This window comes from Aedes aegypti, chromosome 2 (genome assembly GCF_002204515.2).
Source record: "Aedes aegypti strain LVP_AGWG chromosome 2, AaegL5.0 Primary Assembly, whole genome shotgun sequence".
Classification (NCBI taxonomy): domain Eukaryota; kingdom Metazoa; phylum Arthropoda; class Insecta; order Diptera; family Culicidae; genus Aedes; species Aedes aegypti.
The window spans coordinates 262,104,412-262,128,379 of record NC_035108.1 but is presented as its reverse complement, the minus strand read 5'-3'; the positions used below and the strand labels follow the sequence as shown (position 1 = coordinate 262,128,379).

The 23,968-nt window shown below is 35.3% G+C and overlaps 1 protein-coding gene across 1 annotated transcript in view; it reads right to left on the bottom strand.

Moving 5' to 3' along the window:
- LOC5570921 overlaps nucleotides 1-19,033 on the bottom strand; it is a 33,593-nt gene extending 14,560 nt beyond the window's left edge. Inside the window, exons 1-4 of the mRNA XM_001653350.2 lie at nucleotides 18,317-19,033; nucleotides 1,321-1,518; nucleotides 1,039-1,254; nucleotides 825-976 (exon numbers count right to left, since the gene is read on the bottom strand). Coding sequence (XP_001653400.2) covers nucleotides 825-976; nucleotides 1,039-1,254; nucleotides 1,321-1,518; nucleotides 18,317-18,508 — 758 coding nt within the window. The 5' untranslated portion in view covers nucleotides 18,509-19,033. The remainder of the gene's footprint in view (nucleotides 1-824; nucleotides 977-1,038; nucleotides 1,255-1,320; nucleotides 1,519-18,316) is intronic.
- Nucleotides 19,034-23,968: the final 4,935 nt, after the last annotated feature.

The window sequence follows — 23,968 nt, the reverse complement described above, 5'->3', positions numbered from 1 at the left end:
GGGTGTAAACCTTATTCATTAACGTCAGATAGGTAAATGGTTACGCTTGTAAATTTGAAGGCTGATATTCAGATGAGTTCTTGGATAACCTAATACATTCGTTTGACTTGAAAATTGCAAGCTCATGGTTGTTTGATTATGAGTATGTATATCATTCATAAGCCTAGAGAAGATTAGTGATAGAGCTTGTAGATTAGAAGTTTTGTACTTAAAAGAATCTTTGGATAGCCGTTAGCAATCGTTTGACTCAAAACTTGATAGATATTGTTCGTTTGAGCCTGTTTGAGTATGAACCTTCGAGAGATCGTTGTTTATATCGATATATCCGATAACCTTGCGCAGTCGTTGGCTTCGAATATGAGTAGGGAATATTCAATTGCTCCTGTTTGGGTATAACCATTACTTGTTAACTTTCAAGAGCTCACAAGTAATGCTTATAGATCTGAAGACCTTTACTCAAAGTAGTTCAATAATAACTTGAGAACGTAGTCAGTACCAAAAATGATTGTATGAGCCGACATGCGTGTAAATCTTTCTTGTTGATCTTCAAAAATAACTTGTTATTTTTTTGATTCCAGGCCTTCGACTCAACGGAGTTTTTGGATAACCCTAGACAGCATTTGGACTCAAAACTTGATAGATGATGTTTGTTTGAGTCTATATGAGTATGAACCTTATTCATAAACCTCCGAGAAAACTCTGGTTACGTCAGTAGACTGGAAGGTAATAGGTAAGTTACCCTACGTGATATTACGTGGAAGGAATTACACAAATCAAATATACATAAACAGAAGCTTCATAAATGAAGGCTTCAGTATACTTACTGTTTCTCGTCTTCCTCGTCCTGCAGTTGCTCGGTGAACAGCGTACACGAAGCGATGGAAATCGTTGAACCGTACCGTTCACCGATGCCCCAGGAACACAGCATATATATCACATCGTCGCACCGAGGGCCAGACTCTATCGAAAAAGTAATCTGAAACAAAGTTAGCTGACTACGTGTGGGGGCGGCGCCAGGGAACATCAGCGATGACCTACCTGATGACCGCGTCCCTTGTTGGTATCCACCCAGGCAGAAGTCCTTATTTGCTTCTGTCGGAGGATTTCCTTCATCACTTCGTCGAGACTAGAATCCGCTGACAGTTGGATCTTTTCCGTTTCCTTTTGAAGTTCTTTGGTTCTTCGGGCGGAGCCCATGATATCTTTGAATCCTTCCCAGGACTTTCGCAGGGCCGTGGATCGATCGAATGGGACCTGGTCGGGATACACAATTTGCATTATTAGTGGAATTTATTCTCATTTTCTTTATTTGATACTCACTGCTAATGAATTTGCGGTGGGGTTGGTATCGCCATTGGCTTCCTTTTCTGGCGGTGTTTTTTGATCGTCTACAGCATCAGTATCACAGACATCGATAAACGGAATATTTTCGGTGGATGCAGTCAGGAGGGGTTGCTTATGTTGTTCCTGTTGAGGGTCCGCCAGATCCAGAAAGCTGCTGCGGTGTTCTGCATTTTGCTGTTAAAGAGGTAGGAGAAGTGTGACATTTATACTTAAGAAGTGCTCAATTGGGGGTTCAAGATAGATTTTTTTTTGATTAAATCGAAATACATGGTAGCGAGTATATACAGAGGCGGTAAAATTCCAAAACACTGTATTTTTAGATGTTCATGCCTACAATGCACATTGGTCCCAGAGCCATATCTAGGAAGACAAAAATGATTGCGCCTAAACCGTCAATTTTAGATATATGGTGTCTTCGGCAAAGTTTCTCCAAATTTTTCAGACATTTTTTTCAGAGATGTGAAATTAGGGTGGCCCACATGGTTTACGAGATCAGCACATAAACTTTTTTGCTGACGCATTTAGGACTACACAATGTTCTACAATTTTTTAGAACAACTGATTTGGAGCAACTTTGCCGAAGAACCCAAATTTCTATCTCTTATGGTTCGCGAGTTATGATTTTTTTTAACAAAAAAGTTAGGGTGGTACTGAAAAATCAGTTTTTTCTTGATAACTTTTTATACCATCATTTCTCGCAAAAACTTTGATCCGAGCACTTTTAGAACTTTTGATTGCGCAACTTTTTGCCGAAGAAACTACTGTTCTATCTCTTATGGTTACAGAGTTATCAGAAATTTTCTTCGAAAAAATGGTTGTTTTCAAATGCCGATATCTCAGAAAGGCGCAAACGGATTTTCAATATTTTGTCGGCATTAGAAAGATTATTTCTTTCTCTGTTTATGGTGAAAAAACTGTGAGGACGTTTTTTGTTGGAAAAGATTGACAAAATTTTGAAAATGATATGTTTTTAACCGAAAATTGTCTATAACTTGAAAAATATTCGAGATAGCTCTTTGGTGCCTTGAGCAAAAATGTGCAAAATTGAAAGTTCTGATTGTGCTTCATACAAGGTATTCATAAAAAATCAACGCTTACACATATATTCACCATAAACCAAATATTATATGGTAAAGAAAGCGAAAAAAGAGATATTTGCTGGAACAATCGAAATAACTGTATGTATGTCATTTAAAATTGAATACACATGTATTGATATCGATCATAGTAAGCGGAATCTAAGGAGTTGAAAAAAGTAAAATTATTTGCTGAAGCAGTTTTCAAGTGATCAAAGCCCACCTTCTGGTTCGTTACCTTAGACAGATATTTGGGATTTATATCTGGCACATATTCAAGATTCATGAATTCTTGAACAGGCAAATGCTGCCCTGACTACTTCGTTGTGGCAGATTTATTGGATTTAATTGAATTGAATGGGATAAGTTGGATGCCCAGAAAGAAAAATTGCAGATACTTCTATATTTGTATGGGAGGGTATCACGGGAAGTAAGGTTTGGTAATTTGAAGGAATTCTTCAAAGTATACGTTTTGTTATCGTTTGGGGTTGATAATATAATGAACGGAACCGGTATTGAACGCATGACCTTCTGCTTAGTAAGCCGAAGCGGTAGCAATTTATAACCAACCACGGCATAGGTTAGCTGGACAAACATTATGTCGCGTGGAATAACAAGACACCGTTTATGGATTAATGTTCCATGGATCACTGTTAAAACTGCTTCAGCAAATAACTTTCCCTAACTCCAAACATTTCCCTTACTGTGATCGATCTTATTTCATTACATATACAGTCAACTTTCGTTCGTTGCACTAAACCCGTGGCCCGATTAGTGAAAGACTTTCACTAATCGGGCTAAGATTTGAGCTGTCAAAACACCGATTACAATAGAAATTCAGGGCTACCAACATTGACAAATTGCGGTTTATGTCAGAAAGTGAAGCTTGCCTTCGTTTTAGGTGGGCTATAGCCCACTTAACGGGAGCCCAATTAAAACGAAGTGCAATTAAACGTAGTGCAACGAACGAAATTCGACTGTATTATATTTTCATATTTTTTCATATATATTTTCAATTTAAAATGACTTTACATACAGTTATTCCGGTTGTTCCAGCAAATATCTCTTTTTCGCTTTTTTTTACCATACAAAATTCGGTTTATGGTGAATATATCATAAAACAATGATTTTATTATGAATACTTTGTATGAAGCATTTTCAGAACTTTCAATTTTGCACATTTTTGCTGAAGGCACCAAAGAGCTATCTCGAATATTTTTCAAGTTATGACAATTTTCAAAATTCGATCAATCTTTTCAAACAAAAAACGTCCTCACAGTTTTTTTTCACCATGAACAGAGAAAGAAATAATTTTTCTAATGCCGACAAAAGATTGAAAATCCGTTTGCGCCTTTCGGAGATACCGGCATTTGAAAACAACCATTTTTTCGAAGAAAATTTCTGATAACTCTGTAACCATAAGAGTTAGAACAGTAGTTTCTAGATGCGCAATCAAAAGTTCTAAAAGTGCTCGGAACAAAGTTTTTGCGAGAAATTATCGCATGAAAAGTTATCAAGAAAAAACTGATTTTTCAGTACCACCCTAACTTTTTTGTTAAAAAAAATCATAACTCGCGAACCATAAGAAATAGAAATTTGGGTTCTTCGGCAAAGTTGCTCCAAATCGGTTGTTCTAAAACATTGTAGAACATTGTGTAGTCCTAAATGCGTCAGCAAAAAAGTTTATGTGCTGATCTCGTAAACCATGTGGGCCACCCTAATTTCACATCTCTGAAAAAAATGTCTGAAAAATATGGAGAAACTTTGCCGAAGACACCATATATCTAAAATTGACGGTTTAGGCGCAATCATTTTTGTCTTCCTAGATATGGCTTTGGGACCAATGTGCAATGATTCGTTATTGGTATTGGTTTGATCGCATTATAACAAAAGATTTAGCTAAAAACTAGTGGATAGATTATAACTTATCTATGTCATTTTCTCCCAACTAAAATCAAATGCTTCCATTTCTGCCGGGAGATTCCATCCAGTAAGATATTTCCGATTATGCAAAATTTATTCGATCTTTCCATTCTTCGCAAACCTAGTTTTTTTGCACCATACAAGGTTACTGCTGAGTGCTCTACAGTCAGCATCACAGCAATGAATCAACTTCCACCAGGCCTCCATCAATGGCGATTAATAATCCAACCATCCACGCGAATCCATTTTTGGAATATCATTCAACTTTTTTGAGCCCCTCTGTGACGGCGTTGGTAAAACTATGACTTTGGTCTGACGCATCTGGGGATTCACCTGGCATTAAATGATGTCACAGAAAACCGCGACTTACGGAATGTTACGCTGCCGGTTAATCTGGCTAGGTTGCGATTAAATCAAAGGTATGGTGTGCTAAACTCATGATGTGAAGTGTCGAGGGTATAATTAACATATGTAAGATAAAGTTGGTAGATAGTGATTTCAGGGGATCGATATCTATGAGTGGGAGGAACAGTAATATCTTCCTTACGCGAACCACGAATCGAGCATGCTCAGTGACTATGAGTCATTCTCAGCAAGGTTTTGATTTATAGCTGCTAACAGAAGAATGAAAGTAGGAATAGAAAAGCAGTCTCAAAGTAAAATAAAGCTCGCGTACTATTATCTAAGCGTTTGGAGTAATTTTACAGAAAATGAGATGATAAGACGCTATATTTTGTTTTAATGGTGTGAATAATACAATCTTATATTACATCCAAACTATGGAACAAAACTTTGACTGCTCCTTAGCTCAGTGCTGACTATTCATCGCCGTATCCTTATCTTGCATTTAAATTTATTGGTGTTGCTTATAATATAATCTCATGATACATAAATCTTAGACACATTAAGCAAACATGAAATCATCTAGTTGAATGTCACTAAGTTGCTATTTTTCGCTGTCTGCACTGAGAAGGTCCATTACTTGTTCATTGTAGGGTAAAAGTACTTATTTTCAAATAATTATTAATTTTCAGCGCTTTTATAGTTATAACCAACTTTGTTTTTGAAAATCCGAAATTCGAAGCAGATTATTTCATGACAATTGCGTTGTGTAATGGAGTGTATAAGATACATGCAAAATGGATAGCAAATCAGTTAAGAACATATGCAGGTGAACCCGGATTACATCAGGCAGCATTCATGGAAAATAGGTCAATAGACGACCCTATATTTGTAGCTAGGAGAATGATGGAGGAATATTGGAACTCCGGTCAGGATCTCTTTATTATAGCGTTAGGTACCGTAATCCGGGGTAACATTGATCAGTTTTTAGGATATTTCTTAAATGTTTAATTTGAAAATGCAACTATCGCAAGTTTTATATTTTTAAAATAAGTACTGGCACCCACCGCTCGCGACTGTATACTGTATTTTGGTTTTCAAAAGATTTAAATATGTTTAAATAAATGTTTTAAGTGATATTTTGATTTAGCTGATATGGGGTAACATTGATCACATATGGAAACAACGTTCGGTAATATTGGAAATGTCTTTGCTTACTTAAATCATGGCCGCTGAAGCCGAATATGAGTACAAAACACTTACAAGTCAATTACTTTTTGAGTTATTTCAATAATAAAATCACTTTGAACTAGGCAATACGCCTAAAGGTAGGCAATTTCCTAAGGAAATTCGGGATCGTTTTCGGCGATGCCATTTCTGGTAACAATCGCAATTTCCTTGCTCATACCATTTGCAGAACTCGTGTGAGACATGACTGTTCGGTAGTGTCATCCAAGATGATAGAAATCATTGATTCAAAAACTTGACTAATTTACGCATGAACGAAACGCAATTTTCACAAAAACCTCAATTTTCATTAGCTTATGAATGTAAGAAAGAGAGGCACCATTCATGCTTTGGAAAAAAATCATCAATAAATGATGATTCGAACTTTTTACGAGAAGGATCATACCGATCAATGTTACCCCGCTGATCAATGTTACCCCGGATTACGGTATTAGTAAAGCATTTGATAATGTAAAGCTCCAGTCGATATGACAACTGTTGATTGATTTAGGAGTTCCTTCGAGATTAATAGATAGAGTTCTGAGCTGTGTTAAAGATGAGGTTACTAGAATTATGTGAGACAATCAATATCCAGCTGAGGTTAAAAGGGGGAAAGTAATTAAACAAAGATGTCCGTTATCACCAATTATTTAATACAAGATGTTCTAAAAAAGTAGTTACAGAAACCCCAGAATTCAAACTAATGGGCATTATTCAATTGATTCTTGCACGTATTCTAGAGTTTGCAGATGACATTTTTTTAATTTTTTTTAGTAGAATTCCAAACATTACATAGATTTCTTATATCTAGTCGTGCTGTGTTAGACAACACTATCATCCTAATTTGGTAAACCAAAATGAAGCTTCTATTAACATTTGGTTAACAACATATTACTTCCATTTGCCGTAGCAGTTCAGAATTTTTACAGATGAGTTGATTTCACCTGTTTATAAGAAAGAATAAAAAAGTTTTCAATTTACTTAACCTAAACCTAAGTATATAACGCATTAATCGTGGCAATAGAAGATATTTTTTTTTAAATTATTAATAATTTTATACGACATTTGTTCCAATGTTTGTACATTGGATGTTCTATGTAACTCATTAGTACTTTACCAAGGAGGAAGCTTCAAATCATTTTCAAAATTTTATTTTGAATCTTCTGCAGAGCTTTCTTCCTGGTATTACTACAGATTGTCCATATTGGTACAACATACAACATGGCTGGCCTGAGAATTTTTTTGAAGATCAAAAGCTTGTTCATAAGACATAGTTTTGATTTTCTATTAATAAGGGGAAAGATAAATTTTACTTATTTGTTACATTTGGCTTGAATGCCTTAAATGTGATTTTTGAAAGTTTAATTTTTATTTAGCATGAGCCCTAGATACTTAACTTCATCTGACCAATTAATTGGAACCCCTCTCATCGTAACAACATGTCTACTTGAAGGTTTCAAATAAAGAGCTTTTGGTTTATGTGGAAATATTATTAGTTGAGCTTTGGAAGCATTAGGAGAAATCTTCCAGGCAAACCGAGTTTGTTTTGCCTAACTAAAAAACAAAGCCAGATCAAGCTCATTACGTCCAAAGGTGACCGAAGAGTAGTAGGTCAAAACGCGTAACGGCAATAAGCAACTATTTAGTCTACCTGTCTCAAGCAGTATTCTTTTTACTACCATTTAATCCTGGTACCGTAATCCGGGGGCAAATTGATCACTATTTTACAACTTTTTGTTGTGTTATTCTTTGGAATGCAAATATTGTCAAATAAATTTCGACAAAATCAGTACTCTATTGGTCTGTCACTTTATGTAATCGAAATTTTATGAAATTATATTTAAAATATCATGAAAATAGTTTTAATATCAAAAAATTAAACCGACACACTTGGGCGAAATTGATCACCATATAACAAAGCAGGTTTAGGAATAGAAAAAAAACAGTATTTATTAAATTTGGGTCTCCTGAATCTGAAAATTGTTTGAAATTAGCAAAAGTTTCGGCTATTTGTTGTTTAAGTGACGTGAAAATTGTATTTTTTAAATCCAAATTTGTTCACATGGAACACAATAAAAAGCAAAACTTATTAAATTTTTAGAATTATTTTGAGGCATAGATGTTTTGAGGTGAAATAACTTTTGCATAAATTACTGGACCCCAGTTTTGACCCATAGTGCAAAAGTTCGAATACCCGGGGCAAAACTTCAATTCATATATTACTTCACAAAAACCTTTGACATTGTTTATTTTTTATTTTTTTTAAAACTATTTTAAACTTTTTTTTAAGGCACTCCGTGCTTGTGACCACTTCTGTGCCGGAATCAGTTCATCTGTATCTACTTTACTGATACAGATATATTTTTCACTAATCTATATTTACATCTGCTTTCACTCTCTTCTACTCTTTTACTCTCACACCAAGCAGGTGTGAGAGAGCTCTGCTGTTTAGTCCAATCGATTTCCATAAGCCATAGGGTAACCAATATATTTTGGACCCCCTGGGCCATTTTCCTGCAATTTTCCCAGATCAAATCTAAAAACCAACTCAATCCGCATGCCATTTGTAAAGATAGGACTATTCCGCACTTGCATCATCCGTTTGTACATAGAAAATGTGTTTGTTTGATCTGAAATTAATTTATTTAACTCGGTTCATCCATGCAACCGTTACAACACGTTACACTCAGAAATTTAAACCGTCAGAAATTTTGCAAATGTAAACAAAAACATTATTCAAAATTCTGAACTAAAAGCTTAGAATTTCTTCGGTTTTCCATTGTCAATTGATTGATTAGCCTATGGGCAAGCATATTATACAACCAGTGTCGTGGACTTTGTTGCCAAACGATAAAAAATGCCGGGGGTCCAAAATGTATTGGTGTGTCCAAAATAATGGAAAACAGTGCTTCACAATTCAACTATTTTCGACGTTTTTTGGATCCTACATGACCGTAGGGGCATTTTAAACTCGTGGAGAAAGTTTTTCTCTACATTTTGGCATGTTTTTTGACTTGGTTACGCTGTGCAATCAATTAATTGGGACAAAAAACTAAATTCACTTCCTTAGGGGGTCCAAAGTACGACCGTTACCCTAGTCCATTATTGCTCTTGCGGTGGTTCATTTTTGCCATTTTCCTAAGTCGTTTGAGGCTAGCTGCCTTCGAAGAGGGTCTGTTTGTCTCAGTCACCATCTGATACTGACGGAGGATGGATGTGCTCTCCAAAGCACAGTCCTCCGTGCGGCGTCTTCTGGTGGCTGGACGGTTTATTTTTGTGTAGGGGCTGGGAAATGAACCCATGACCTTTCGCTTATGAAGCGAAAACGTAACCTCAAGACTACGGACTCCCTTTTGAAATTGTTATATAATGGTTGAATTTGGTTGAATAATCCTTATCTTGGGTAATTTTTTGAATTTAGTGTATATATTTATGCAAATATTACTTAATGGCTGCTATAACGTATTCCTGTAATAAGAGTAGCAACATTTTGCCCTTTTAATCAGCAAACTTGAACTTCTGCGTCACCGGTGGGGTTAAAGTTTGTTATAGACAATCGATTTTGAAACTGAAAATGCATAAAACGAAAACTAAAAACGCATGAATATTTTGACAAAGTTTGTTCAGCGAAAATTTAGCCAGTAAGTTATTGCTTCACTGTGCGGTGTTAATTTATTTTCATTATAGTTTTTGTAGAATTATTGATTTATCCACTAAGGTCTAACTTCACTTTACTCTTTAAAATATATAATTTTCTTCGTTATTTCGAAAATAAGCTCAATTGTGTTTCAATGGTCCAGTTAGTCTATAATGGGTGATAAAAGTTTGAGATTATAATAAATGGTATAGTACTAAATTCGGTTTTTTCATCTACTTTGAGATTATTTTAAATTAAGGGGAGATTGGTGAAAACTAGGCATTTTTGGAAACTTGCCGGGACTTAGAGTAAGTGTGCCATAGGGGAAAGTATGCAACTAGCGTTGGGCAAATTTGTCCATAACATCGATTCATATTTGTGTAGTCGAATCGATTCACCGCACACTGTAGCCGTCGCTGAAAAAACGTGATCGAAATTGTTTTGACCTTGAAAACATGATTTTAGTACTACAGTGTCTTCGGGAAAGTTTTTCCATAAAATAATCGCTATTTTATGAAAGTGTTAATTTGGTGATTAATCCACCTAAAAGTGAGAACGAAATTTTATTTTTCGTATTTATGAATTTAAAAATAAACTTAATTCGGGAAAGTTGTAGGTAATATTAGAAGAAACAACTTTGCTTAAGACACCGTATGCATATTTTTAGATTTTCATGTACATTTGTGGTTTTTTTTTGTGGAACGCCCCTAAAAATCACTTTTTTCATCATAACTTGGTGGGATGATTTTGTAAAATTTTCAATTGTTCTAGTGTTATTTGTTACTTGCAATAACGCATAACTTTCTCAAAAAGAGCATATTTTTATCTCTCATACTTTTCGAGTTATTGAAGGTTTTATATAAAATTTTGCACCTTTTTGACACTAAAAATCATTAGGTCGCGCACATTTCCGCAGTCTCAAACATGCTCATACAATGGTTTGAAACTAATACTATGAAATGCAGAGAAACCCACTTTTAGCCTGCTTTAGCCTAACGGTCAAAAGAAAGTCTGAAAAAATGTTTACTTACATGCAGATAAAATTTACACTTATTCACTACACCCTATATTGGCTTAACTTGAATATCTGGCATCACTGTATCGAATTTTATGCAATAAAGTCAATAATCTATTCAGACAAGTTTATCACAGACAAGTTTATCCCAGACAAACAGACAACATATCCAACACACTTTTCTTCGTTCCAACGTTAGCTGTTTATTTTTTGCAGAAAAACACTTATTGCTATTTTTTCTGCAGGAAGTCTCAGTCCTTTCTTGAGAATTTTTCGGAGCTCGCAGCAAAAACTAAAATGTATAATATAACTATGAAACATTTATTTTTTCCTTTAAAATTCATATGCATTCCATAAATCAGTAAATATTAATGTTTAAGATTATCATCATTATTTTTAGCTTCGCTATCACTGGTTTGTTCGTTATCTCTTTTAACCAAAAGATTATCCCATCCTGATAAGGAAACCCTTTTTTCGGGAATGCTCTAATAGATGTAATCACAGGATTTGATGTCGCCAACAAACAGTGTAATAATTCTTAGTCAGTATCAATTCTGGAGATCCTCCCTGCAATTCTTAATATCCTTGTTACATCCTCTTGAGCCTCTTCGGTCAACTGTCCAATAGAGACCAAGAAAGAAATTACCTCACTTGCTCGTATAAGGATTAAGTGTACAAAACGTTGAGCAAATTTCTCCATAGCATCGATGTTACTGAATCGATTCACATTTGAACTGTCGAATCTATTTATTGATTTAATCGAATCCTTTGCATTTATATATTTGAATTGAAATTTATGAAGTTTGGGAAGGGATCAAATAAATTAGCAGTCGACACCAACATCTTTCAATAAAATCAGTTTTCATATTCGATACAACAAATTCACTAATTAAAAATTTGGTTTCTCTCCCATCAATTCATTAAGAAATATTTATCGATTAACTAAATTAATTAACTCACTACGCGTGGTAAGTGAGTTGATTAATTTAATTAATAACCATGCGGATTGGATTACCGAACAAGTGTGTCAATTTCTACAAAATGAATCGAATCAAAAACTCGAATTTAGAAAATCAATTCACTCGATTCTAGATGCTCCAAACATCGATTCAAAATATCGATTAATCGTAATGACAACTAAAATATTCGAAATATCAATTTAAACTCAGCCAAAGCTAGTACGGATGCTGATATTGGGTGCCACTCATATAAACCAAAAAGCAATTAAACAGTTTGAAATACATACTTACCGATTTTCTCGCATTAAAACATATTTACACAATTATGAAGAAACGATCCACAATCACCTTCGTGTACTGTCGTTCTACGCATATTTGCAGCTCATAAGGTTTACATAGAAAATGGGACAAGTAAGTGTAGATGAGCAGTGTAAGCAGGTTATAATTTATTAATGGTCCCTTTTATACATGGGTTCGATCACCACAAATGAACAAATTCAACCAAATGTTATCATAGAAAAATGTATGAACAAATTTTGTTACATGATCTTTAATATGATCATCTTAAGGTTTCAGTAATTCCGCTGTTTTATTTTGTATGATGCTGATAAATAACCTTCGCCAATCGTATCATCAATCAAGCGGTTCTGGTGATGGCAAATCACATGACACGAGGGTCAATATTACCGACTATTACTAATATTCTAAAATATTTTAACAAATGTATTTTTTTTTCATTCTCCACAAATTATCAACTATTTATTGTAAAATGCATAAATGATATAATTGTGATTAAAACTAAAATATAGGGATTTCTTATGAACAAACGAAAACTATAACATTTTTTATTGGTTTAGTGGGAAAAAATTTCATTATCGGTATTTTACTAGTACTACCGATGAATCTATGACAAAAGGTCGAAAGACAAAAGGCCGAAAGGACAGAAGGTCGAAAGCAAAAGGTCGAAAGGACAAAAGGTCGAAGAACAAAAAAGAAGGGACAAAAGGTCGAAAATCTTTTTTCAAAGAAGGAAAAATTTCCCACCAAGCAAATCATTTTCGACCTTTTGTCCTTTCGACTTTTTGTATTTCGACCTTTTGTCCTTTCGACGTTTTGTCTTTCGACCTTTTATTCATAAACCCTACCGATACTGATCGATGTAGTACCGTTGAATCGGTATTCAGCAAAAGTAGTCGGAGCCGGAATCCCTAATTGACCACCTACTTCATATATGGAACTAACGTTAGAAAAGTGAACGATGAAAAGAGTGTATGATATTTAGTCTGTTTGTCTGTGGTAAACCTGTCTGAACAGATTATTCCGATCTGTTGTTGATGGTTGGGTGACAAAACGTCGAAAGACAAAATGTCGAATGCCAAAACGTCGAATGCCAAAACGTCGAAAGGACAAAATGTCGAAAGGACAAAACGTCGAAGGGACAAAACGTCGAAAGACAAAATGTCGAAAGACAAAATGCCGAAAGCCAAAACGTCGAATGCCAAAACGTCGAAAGGACAAAACGTCGAAAGGACAAAATGTCAAAGGGACAAAACGTCGAATGCCAAAATGTCGAAGGGAAAAAACGTCAAAAAGATAAAACGTTGTAAAGAAATAAAAAACGAGTATGTCCAACAAAACGTCCATCTATTCGATTAACAAGGAAAACGAAGGAAATAGATAAAAATGTAAAGCAAAATCCAAAAACTAAACAATGTTTTGAACAGTTAGAGTAGCTAACGATATGATTTTTCCATGTTATAACTTTTTACAAATTTTTTTATTGTCTTGGAAGAGATAATAAATTAAAATCTAATTGACAATAACCAAAACATATCGAAATAGTACAAGTTTTTTTTTTGAGGGGCTCAAACGCAAAAAGGTGCGAATGACATTTTGGTCGGTTTTCAGTTAAATATGCAAAAAAATAGTTTCAAAGTTTTCCAACAGTATTTTTGGGTGATTTTTTCGTCCAACACGTACACTTATTGTCATCCCTTTGTTTCTGACTCCTTCAATTAATCTTCAGGTTATAAAATGATTATTAGAGTCTCTCATCGGAGTGCTATTTTCAGGAAAACTTTGGAAGGAGGCTGCAAGGGTCGTGTTTAGAAATGAAACTATTCAATTCTTACTATCTGTTGTTCATACGATATAACAATATACATGCTCTACAAATAAATCAGTGCGTCAAATGTATTGAAGTCATTCCAATACTACATATTTAAAACTTACTATATTATGATGAAGAATTTCTATTCCCAAGAAACAAAATAATAAACTGAATCAATTGTTCCTGTTTGAAAGAAGAATGAGTAAATTTTCAAAGAATAAAGAATCATCTAAATGTCTTAAATCCAGTTGTGAATTTGATTAAATTGATGTCACTAATCTATAAAAGAATGAGTTTATTTTATAAAAATAAATAATACATTATTTATCAGCAGATACCTCAACCAGAAGGAAATCCAATATACCTTCAAACAATTGCTGCATTAATTTTTGAGAAGTTTTTTAACTTCAAAGTATTCACAAACTTAATTAAAACAATTGAGTTTGTTGAGATAAAAAAGCTATTGTTATGCGAAAGGCTTACGCCCCAAATATATAAAATTGTTGGAGTTCCCACATTCATTTTGCTTTGGTGGAAAGGAAATTTTATTCGTCTACGAGTAATAGAAATAAATTAAGGATTGTTCACTGCCAAGGACCATTCATCTGCCGTTGTGTGAGTCCAGAAAATAAACGAAATAAAACTTACCTACTTTTATCTCTGGCTTAATTTTCAATCAACCTCTCGAAGTGCTGCATTGCTTCTTCTCTGGCCAGAAATGACATTTCTGAAAATTTTTGATTTTTCATCAGAGTCCATGCTAACTGTGATGAAAATTTGAATATTTTGCTGTTCCCAACACCGTTTGCATCGCAACTATTTTTTCCTTGGCAACGCTTGAAAAATGACTGCTTTCGACGTTTTGTCTCTTCGACGTTTTGTCCCTTTCGACGTTTTGGGATTCGACGTTTTGGCATTCGACGTTTTGGGTTTCGACGTTTTGTCTTTCGACATTTTGTCCCTAAACCGTTGTTGATTGATGTCATTGTTGATTTGATTGTATAAAATTCGATACAGTGATGCCAGATATTCAAGTTAAGCCAATATAGGGGGTAGTGAATAAGTGTAAATTATATCTGCATGTAAGTAAACATTTTTTCAGACTTTCTTTTGACCGTCAGGCTAAAGCAGGCTAAAAGTGGCTTTCTTTGCATTTCATAGTATTATTTTCAAACCGCGGAAATGTGCGCAACATAATGATTTTTTGTGTCAAAAACGTGCGAAATTTTATATAAAACCTTCAATAACTCGAAAAGTATGAGAGATAAAAATATGCTCTTTTGGAGAAAGTTATGCGTTATTGCAAGTAACAAATAACACTAGAACAATTGAAAATTGTACAAAATCATCCAACCAAGTTATGATGAAAAAAGTGATTTTTAAAGGCGTTCCACAAAAAACTCCACAAATGTACATGAAAATCAAAAAATATGTATACGGTGTCTTCAGCGAAGTTGTTTTTTCTAATATTACCTACAACTTTCCCGAATAAAGTTTATTTTTAAATTCATAAATACGAAAAATAAAATTTCGTTCTCACTTTTAGGTGGATTAATCACCAAATTGACACTTTCATAAAATAGCGATTATTTTATGGAAAAACTTTCCTGAAGACACTATAGTACTAAAATCATGTTTTCAAGGTCAAAACAATTTCGATCACGTTTTTTCAGCGACGGCTACAGTATGCACCGATTTAATCGAATACGAATCGAATTCGAAATTAAATTTACGTACTTTGAAATAAGATCAACTGCATTTGCATTCGATTTTAGCATCTTTAAATGAAAACAGTGTTAAATTTCAATAGAACAGATTTACTATTTAAAGGCTAGTACAGAATTGTGTTTCTTTTTCATCAGCTCGTTAATGAATATTCATCAAGTTCAGCAAATGAATTGAATAAAAAAAAATCGAATTAAGAGAATCGAGTCATCCGATGTCAAATGCCCCAAACATCGATTTAAAAAATCGATTAATCGGAATAAAAACATCGTTTTTCGGAACATCGCTTAAAAATCGCCCAACGCTATATGCAACCCCCCAAAAATATCGTAGGTGGCCAATCCGCCACCTGCAGTGCTCGCGTCGTTTTTGTTTGTGTTTGACGTTTACACAGTACCGCCATCTGTTGGCCTATCGGCCAAACACACCGATTTTAGCATTGGGCGTATATGTCCTCGTGACTATAATTTTGAATGAGATTCGTTCTAAGTGTTACGTCTGTTTGTCTGTGATAGTAGATTTCACGGATTCTGTCGATAAAGTAACAGATTTCACAGAAAAATTAGTATTTCTGTTGCTTACAGTTTAAATTTGGTGATTTATTTCACACGATACGGGTTTACTTTATATGAACTTTGTTATAGATCTTAGGGTGAGGTGTACCAAACTTTCGAATGGAGCTCATCCAAATAAGTATCTTACTCTACTAACACAATTTTCTTATCCTGTGATGTATATGAAGATAGTTTGGGGTCTATGTATCTTCTTAGGTACACGTTTAACTAACATTCCTTCCATTCGTTAGCTATTATGAGGATATATCCAGTTGTGCAATTTGATGCTAATTTTGTTTATTTCTGGTTTACATATTTTCACTTATCTTGTTTATTTAGTCGTCTCGAGCGCCATAGGGCATAACAGAGCCAAACTTAATTTTGTTACATTTTTCACATCTTATACAATTTGTATTACGTTAATCCCAAAGTTTTTTTTCTGTTACACATTATATTATGTTACATGTTACACAGGTCGGAATCGATTATCCGGAGCACTTTCACTCCGGATAATCGAATCCTCCGGATAATCGAAAATTTAAATGTGTGATAAAATAACTTAAGTATTATCTTTTTCTTATTGGTTTAGTCATATGACACAGTTGCGAAGCCAGATATTATTTCTGGGAACATTAAGGGTTTTAAGAAGAAAACATTTTTTTAACCAGCACACGCAAAAAAAAATCCTTTTTCAAATCCCTTTTTTCTACTTACGTCCAAAACTGCTATGCAATTCATATTGTATATTGCAATACTAAATTATCCCAAATTTATGCATAAAAACTGAAAAACAAGAATGTCAAAAAAATACTCCGGATAATCGAGTCTAAAATTCCGGATAACCCAATCCCAGATAATAGAGTCCGACCTGTATTAATCAAACCCGATAGAGCTGAGCATTGCTAGCCGCCACCCATGATTTGAACAGTCACCTAAGTATGCAATGGATTGATTTGCTACAGAGTGGATATTTATATGGCATTACTGCGCATTATGAATCTAGCTAGCTTGCTTTCACGTTTCCTAGATCGAAGTTTGAAATATTATCATATGTTATGAAAATATATACCAAATGATAGCAAAATCCGCATATAAACTCAGAACTGATGAAAATTCATATGGGACTGATACGCGGTAACGGGCAGTGCAGGTGACACATCGCAAAATCATCCGCGATGTACACTAAACCGACTTAAGTTTGTTTGTAGCCAGAAGCTTTTGAACCACAAACAATAGGTAGGTATTAGCAATTCATGGCTTGATGAAAGCCGTCCATCAAATAGTTCCATGTGTGCAGTATGGCGTCTTTGTCGGCGTTTGTTTCAACGTATTAACTTGTGGGGTAGAAGCCCCAGTTTTGGTCAACCTGAGAAGAGCAGTTTTTTTTAATATTTGGAAAGCCTTATATGTACTGCAAATACGTCATATGAAAGCTTTCTATCCATTTTATGATCTAAAAATGCCGGAACTGATCAGAAACGTTATTTTTCCGCATTGAAATTCTCGTTGGTTAATGTAGGACAGCAGAACCAATTTCGACTAGTCATTTAACTTCGATTTCTGATCATTTTCATTCTTATGAGAGTGGCTAAATTATGAATACATTGGCCAGACCAGGAAATGGAATTATTTATTTAAATTTCTGAATTACTTCGAACTCTATCAATGCTCAAAGCTATCATGAGAATGTGGTAAAAACACACAAGAAATGGTTCACTCTGATTTGCTATGTAAAACGGTTTATTATCCATAATTGCTACGAGTGTCCAAAGCCGGTGCTTCTACCCTATGTATGTCTACGATGGTTTGTGCTATTTATCAACAAACGATCATGAACTGCATCTGGTTTTCGTTCTATTTGGTTGTATTGTCAAATGGTATCACTTGAATAAACTCACTTTAGGTTTGCGATTAGGGTAATGGATGTATTTTGACACACGAGATCTTTTCTTCATATGATCGTCCCGAGATTTAGAACTCGTTCAAAACTAGAATTATGACCAAATATATAAGATTTATTTATATTTTGAACAAAATTTCTATAATAGGGAGCCGGACCCTATTCTTGTCACTTTTGATTCACTACTGTAGAGGAAGGTTTTTAAAAAGTTGTTGAGCTAATTTTTGGCCACAATGTACGTCGTATTGAAGTGTTTTTTTACTGGAACCATTGAAGTGTCCAAATAGTTCTTTACCCTATTCCAATGATACGAGATAAGAAAGTAGTTGTCGTGAGTCCAAATATATCCTACACTCTATCCCAGAACTTTTTGAAGTTCTCCCGTCACATGTTTTCGGCCTACATATGGAAAGCAAGCCGACACTCCAACATATGTGAGTACAAATTAAGTCAAAAATGTGCAATCTAACTGACAAAACAGCTGCAAATTTTCCATTTGCTTACCTCTTTGAGATGCCGGGGCGGTTGCGGCGTTAGAAAAGGTTTGGTGCCCTCACCGTCGCCCTTATCGTCTTTCTTTTTCTCGTCCTCAACCGACGCCTTGTTGGCTTTGGCCAGCTCTTCGTTGACCCTCTGGCGGAGGATTTTCTCGTATCTCGCCGAGGGTATATGCACTACAAACATCACTCCGGACATGGTGACTGTAAATCACTGCCTCCAACAGAGCACTACAAGCACACCAAACCACACCAACGCCACAGTATTGATTCTAATTATATATATGGCACCACGCTTGCACCGCGAAGCCGGTTTGAAAATATTGATTTCTTCGTTTCTAACACTAAAACTGCACAACGTTTCGACACCGAACGGATGTTTGCCAACTGATAGATTAAAACATGATTTAGACTGATTTTGAACCCTGCAATAGAAACTTTTTCGAAACTTGTTCGTTACTAAAAGTTGTTCTGGAATCGGCGCGAACACCACATTGTCGAATTGGGAACAAAAGGCGGTATTATTCCTCCAAAACCTGCCTCCTAGCAGTGCTGAAATACAACACTGTGCGGCACTCGACGACACGATCAGCACTGAATCCTTCTGAGCTAACTGGCCAAGTCGACCGTCGCTTTTGACGTCGCGACGACTGAGTTGGAAATACGAAGCGCCACTTGTCCGTCCATCTATTGGCGTCGCGCCATTCGTTGGTGTTTGGTGGAATTTTGACTTCCTCTAAACAGTTTTACATGGTTTACTGTGGCTGGATCAGAGGCGGCGCAGGGAACATTAGCGATCAGCAATATTTCAAGTCTCATGTTATTCACGTGATTTCACGCGCATCGCGTGGGTTCCATGTATTGGAATTGTGTGAAATCCCAACAGAATTATAAACTGAGGAGTCAGTGTGATGTGATCATCGCCGTGAGTGAATCACATTTTTCAAGTAGGGGAAAGTGGGGCAGTTTGGCCATCTTAGAGAATGGTTGATAAAAGTGCTGAAATGGATTCCTCAGGGTTTTTTTGCATAACTTTTAAAAATACTTAAATTAATACAATATACCCACATGATTGTGGGTTGGCCATACCTCACCAGAAATATGCAACTTATTTTCAAATTTTTTTCAAGAGGTATACACAACATACTCTGAAGCTGATCGTGATTATGAATATTTCGATTTCCATCCTGAATTTCCTAACGATGTTGGTATCAGTCATTTAAATGTGCATGAGATATTGAATGGTTTGAAAAACTTGGATGCCACCAAAGGAAATGGACCGGATGGAGTTCCACCAATCTTCATGAAGACTTAAGCTATTGAATTAACTACTTCCTTATTTTGGCTCTTTAATATGTCACTGGAGTCTGGAGTCTTTCCAAAGATGTGGAAAAGCTCATACCTTGTTCCCATTTTCAAATCTGGCAAAAAATCTGATGTAATTAACTATCGTGCCTAAACTAATTGCCCTTACTTCGTGCATCACGAAGCTCTTCGAGGCCATCATAAATGAAAAAGTATTCATTCAAATCAAAAACAGAATAACTACAGCGCAGCACGGCTTTTTTAAAGGGCGATCGACAGCCACTAATTTGCTCGAATTTGTGAACTATTCTTTAAGTGCTATGTAAAATGGAAATCATGTAGAAGCTTTGTACACAGATTTTAGTAAAGCATTTGACCGTGTTGACATACCCATGCTTATGTTTAAACTGCAAAAAATGGGTACTGAAGCCAAATTGCTGAAATGGATTGAATCATATTTAACCACTCGCGAGCTAATAGTGAAATTCAAAGGAAATAAGTCAACTCCCTTACATGCCACTTCAGGGGTTCCACAAGGCTCTCATTTAGGTCCGCTTTTGTTCATACTGTTTGTGAATGATTTGTCGTTTATTCTTGACAAAATAAAAGTATTAATCTATGCTGACGATATGAAACTTTATTTGGAAATAAAAAATGCACACGACATACACTGCCGTTAAACGCATAATTGTCCCATGTTACTTTTCGTCATTTTTGAGTTTTTGTAGCCAAATAGTCTAGTTTATCCTATATTATTGGAAAACAATTTAAAAAACACACTTTGTTCGAAGACTCTATGAAAAGCATACCAAGTCAATTTGTCCTACTGTTGAATTTCTACGCATAACTGTCTCGCTATTGAATTTCTACGCATATCTGTCCCACTATGTATTTCTCTGCTTCAATCTCAAATAAAGTGCTAAATTTAGAGGTTTTATTATGCTGCGTAAAATTGTTCTCATATCATATATCATCTTTTAACTATGGCTTTCATCCTATGTAGATCAATACCTGTTTCACACCATAAAAAACACTATGGTACTGTTTAGGGGATAGGCAGAATGTTTGAGATAGGAAAAATTTTGCCTAATTTTAAATGCTTAAATGTTGCCTAATTTTATAATGCTTATAAATGCAGTCGACGGAAAATTTGGTCCAGTTTTATCAACTTGCTTTGCCATGCATATTGGCCACCGGAAACCGGAGATGTTCCGGATTTTCCGCGGTCATGTCCAAGTAGCGTTTCTTCTGTCGTTTGTATTGTACGGTGTGAAATAGTATAAATGTTTACAATTTTCCTAGAAACTGAAACTAATAGAAAATTGAATGCCGGCGAATGCATTAAAATTCTTTGGAAATCTTCAGAAATATGACCTTCCGTAAAAATGGTTCCGGACAATATGGCCAGTCATGTTTGTATTTCCAATCATGTATATATTATCCGGAGCTATATCTAAGTGGCCATCAAACTTCAAGATGATGCTTTTGGCAGCCATTTCAAAACCATTAGGCGTACTGATCAATCTATAGTAGGTTCCAAGCGCCCTGGGGGAAGTGGCCAATTAGGAACATGTTCGGAACCATAACAATATGGGCATCAAACTTAAAGATTTTTGAATGACCTGATTCCCGAAGCATTTCCAGAATCAACGGCTACCATGATCACTGTATAGTAGGTTCCAGGTGCCCCGGGGGATAAGGGCCAAATCAAAACCTGTTACCAAATTACATCAATTTGTGTATCAAATATCAAGATTTTCAAAGGAGACGCTTCCGAAAGCGCTTCCAGAACCATGGGCTGCCATGACCATTGTATTGTAGATTAGAGGTACCTCGATGGAAGTGGCTAATTTTACACATGTAAGAATCATATCGATATGGCTAACAAACTCCAACATTTTTGAGTTTCATGTTTCTTGAAGCAGTTTTGTAGAATCACCGTCTACCATGAACAGTATGTTCCATGTGCCTTGGATGATGTGAAGCGTTCTCCGAACCACAAGATGTAATAACCACTCTATAGTAGATTCTAGGGGCCCCTGAAGCAGTGGCCAATTCGAAATATGACCTCATTTCCTGGGGCATTTGGAACCTGTATACAGTGGTATGGCAACTGGTGGTTCTGAAAATGCTTCGGAAAGCATAACCTTTGAAAATCTTGAAGTTTGATGCCCATATTGATATGGCTACAGATATGTGCCTAATCGGCCACTTCCCCCAGGAAAGCATCATTTTGAAGCTTAATGCATACTTCGATATAGATCCAGACAATATTTACATCATTTAACATATTTTCCGGAACCAGTTTTGGTCATATTTCTGAAAATTTCCAACGAATCTTAGTTCGACACACTGCACAAAAATACAAGCGACAGAAAAAAATGCCATTTGGACATGACCTCGAAAAATCCGGAACACCTCCGGTGTCCAGTGGACAATTTGCATGGCCAAGAAAGTTCCTGAAACGCCATCGACTGCTTACGAATGCAAACAATTTCATCAATTTTTCATATCGTTATCAGCATTTGGATTTAGGAAAATTTTGCCTACCTGAATCATTTTGCCTATCCCCTGTACATATCCTCATACGGCTCCACATTGCAAATGCCACATGAGCCTTCGCACGGACCCTCAACATAGGCATCATAATATACATCTTCCACTTTCGGTATAAAATTCACGTCAAAGCTACCATCAAGAATAGTATGCTTGGTCAAAATCGATCTGCTACAGTTAGTGGGACTCTTATGCGTAGAAATTCCCCCAAAACTCCGTATTCCTAGGCATAACCGTCCCACTTCTAATTTTATAGCAAAACTCATATTTTTTAACTAAAATTTACTCTTGATTCTAAAGAACACCCATTTCCTCATATAATTGTGAAGAAATTTTTCAAATTTATCATAACCTCTATCAATTCGGAACATAAATGTGCCAAAATCTTTAATCGTGTTTTTCTCGGCTTCATATTTTGGAACATGGGACAATTATGCGTATAACGGCAGTACATACTTTTAAACACGATGTACAAATCTTCCACACACGGTGTCAGAAAAGCCTACTACAACGGAATGTAAAAAATGTAATCTGATATCTTTTAACAGAAAAAAAATTCCTAATGTAACAATAATTTTAGGCAATCAAAATGTTGAAAAATGTAATAGAATCAGAGACTACGGCATAATTCTAGACTCAAAACTTACTTTCATTGATCACTATAACACTGTGATAAATGAAGCTAATAATATGTTAGGCTTAATTAAACGCTTCGCTTATAACTTCAATGATCCATACACAATAAAAACATTGTTTATTGCCTATGTTAGGTCAATACTCGAATATTGTAGCATAATTTGGTCACCTTTTTCAAGTACATGATGAAAGGATAGAGTCGGTGCAAAAACAATTTTTATTATATGCACTTCGCAAATTAGGTTGGACAGAATTTCTATTACCAATTTACAAAGCTAGATGTATATTGATTGATATTCAAACACTAAGAGAGCGTCGTGAATATGCAATGATTTCATTTATAAACGATATTGTATCCCATAAAGTTGGTTCACCACAATTATTATCTAAATTAAACTTTTATGTACCATCCAGACGTTTACGCCATCGAGAACTATTTGGAATCAATTATCACAGTACTAATTATACAAAATTTGGGCCAATGAACCAAATGATGACTACTTATAATAAACATTACAATTCAATCGACTTAACATGGTCCAAAGCGAAGCTAAAACAATACTTCCGCACATTATCTTAAGAAGGAAAATTAGGTAATTGAATGTAGTAGTGTAACTAGCGCATAAGAAACTCTCTGTAACGGTCCACAAACATGATTGACGACAATAAATAAATAAATAAATAAACTTGCGCATCTTCGAAAAAAAAAAAGATTTTGTTTTCTTATAAAGTTTTTATATCATCCAAAATCTGAAATACGTATTTATTTCACTACACTTGGAAGTTGATTGTATCTATGAACAGGGATCATTCAAAAAGACGTCCACCATTTGGGGGAGAGGGGGGTTCTACGAAAGTATGACAGTACGTGTATTAGGTATTGGAAAAAGCGTGACAGAGGGGGGAGGGGTGGGTCTAGAAATCCGAAGAACGATGGACGTCATATTTGAATCATCCCACAATGATCAATTTTTTAAGATTATTCTCGCCGTCAAAAATCATCATTTTCTAGAAGCCTTCTCGAGCAGAAAAGCTTATAAATACCATATCTTGGTATTAATATTAAATATAGTACCAGTTACATTTCGGCAACATGTCCGAGAACTTCATGTTGCCAAAATCGAACGTGTTTTTCATTATAAGTTTTATCACAGTTATGATG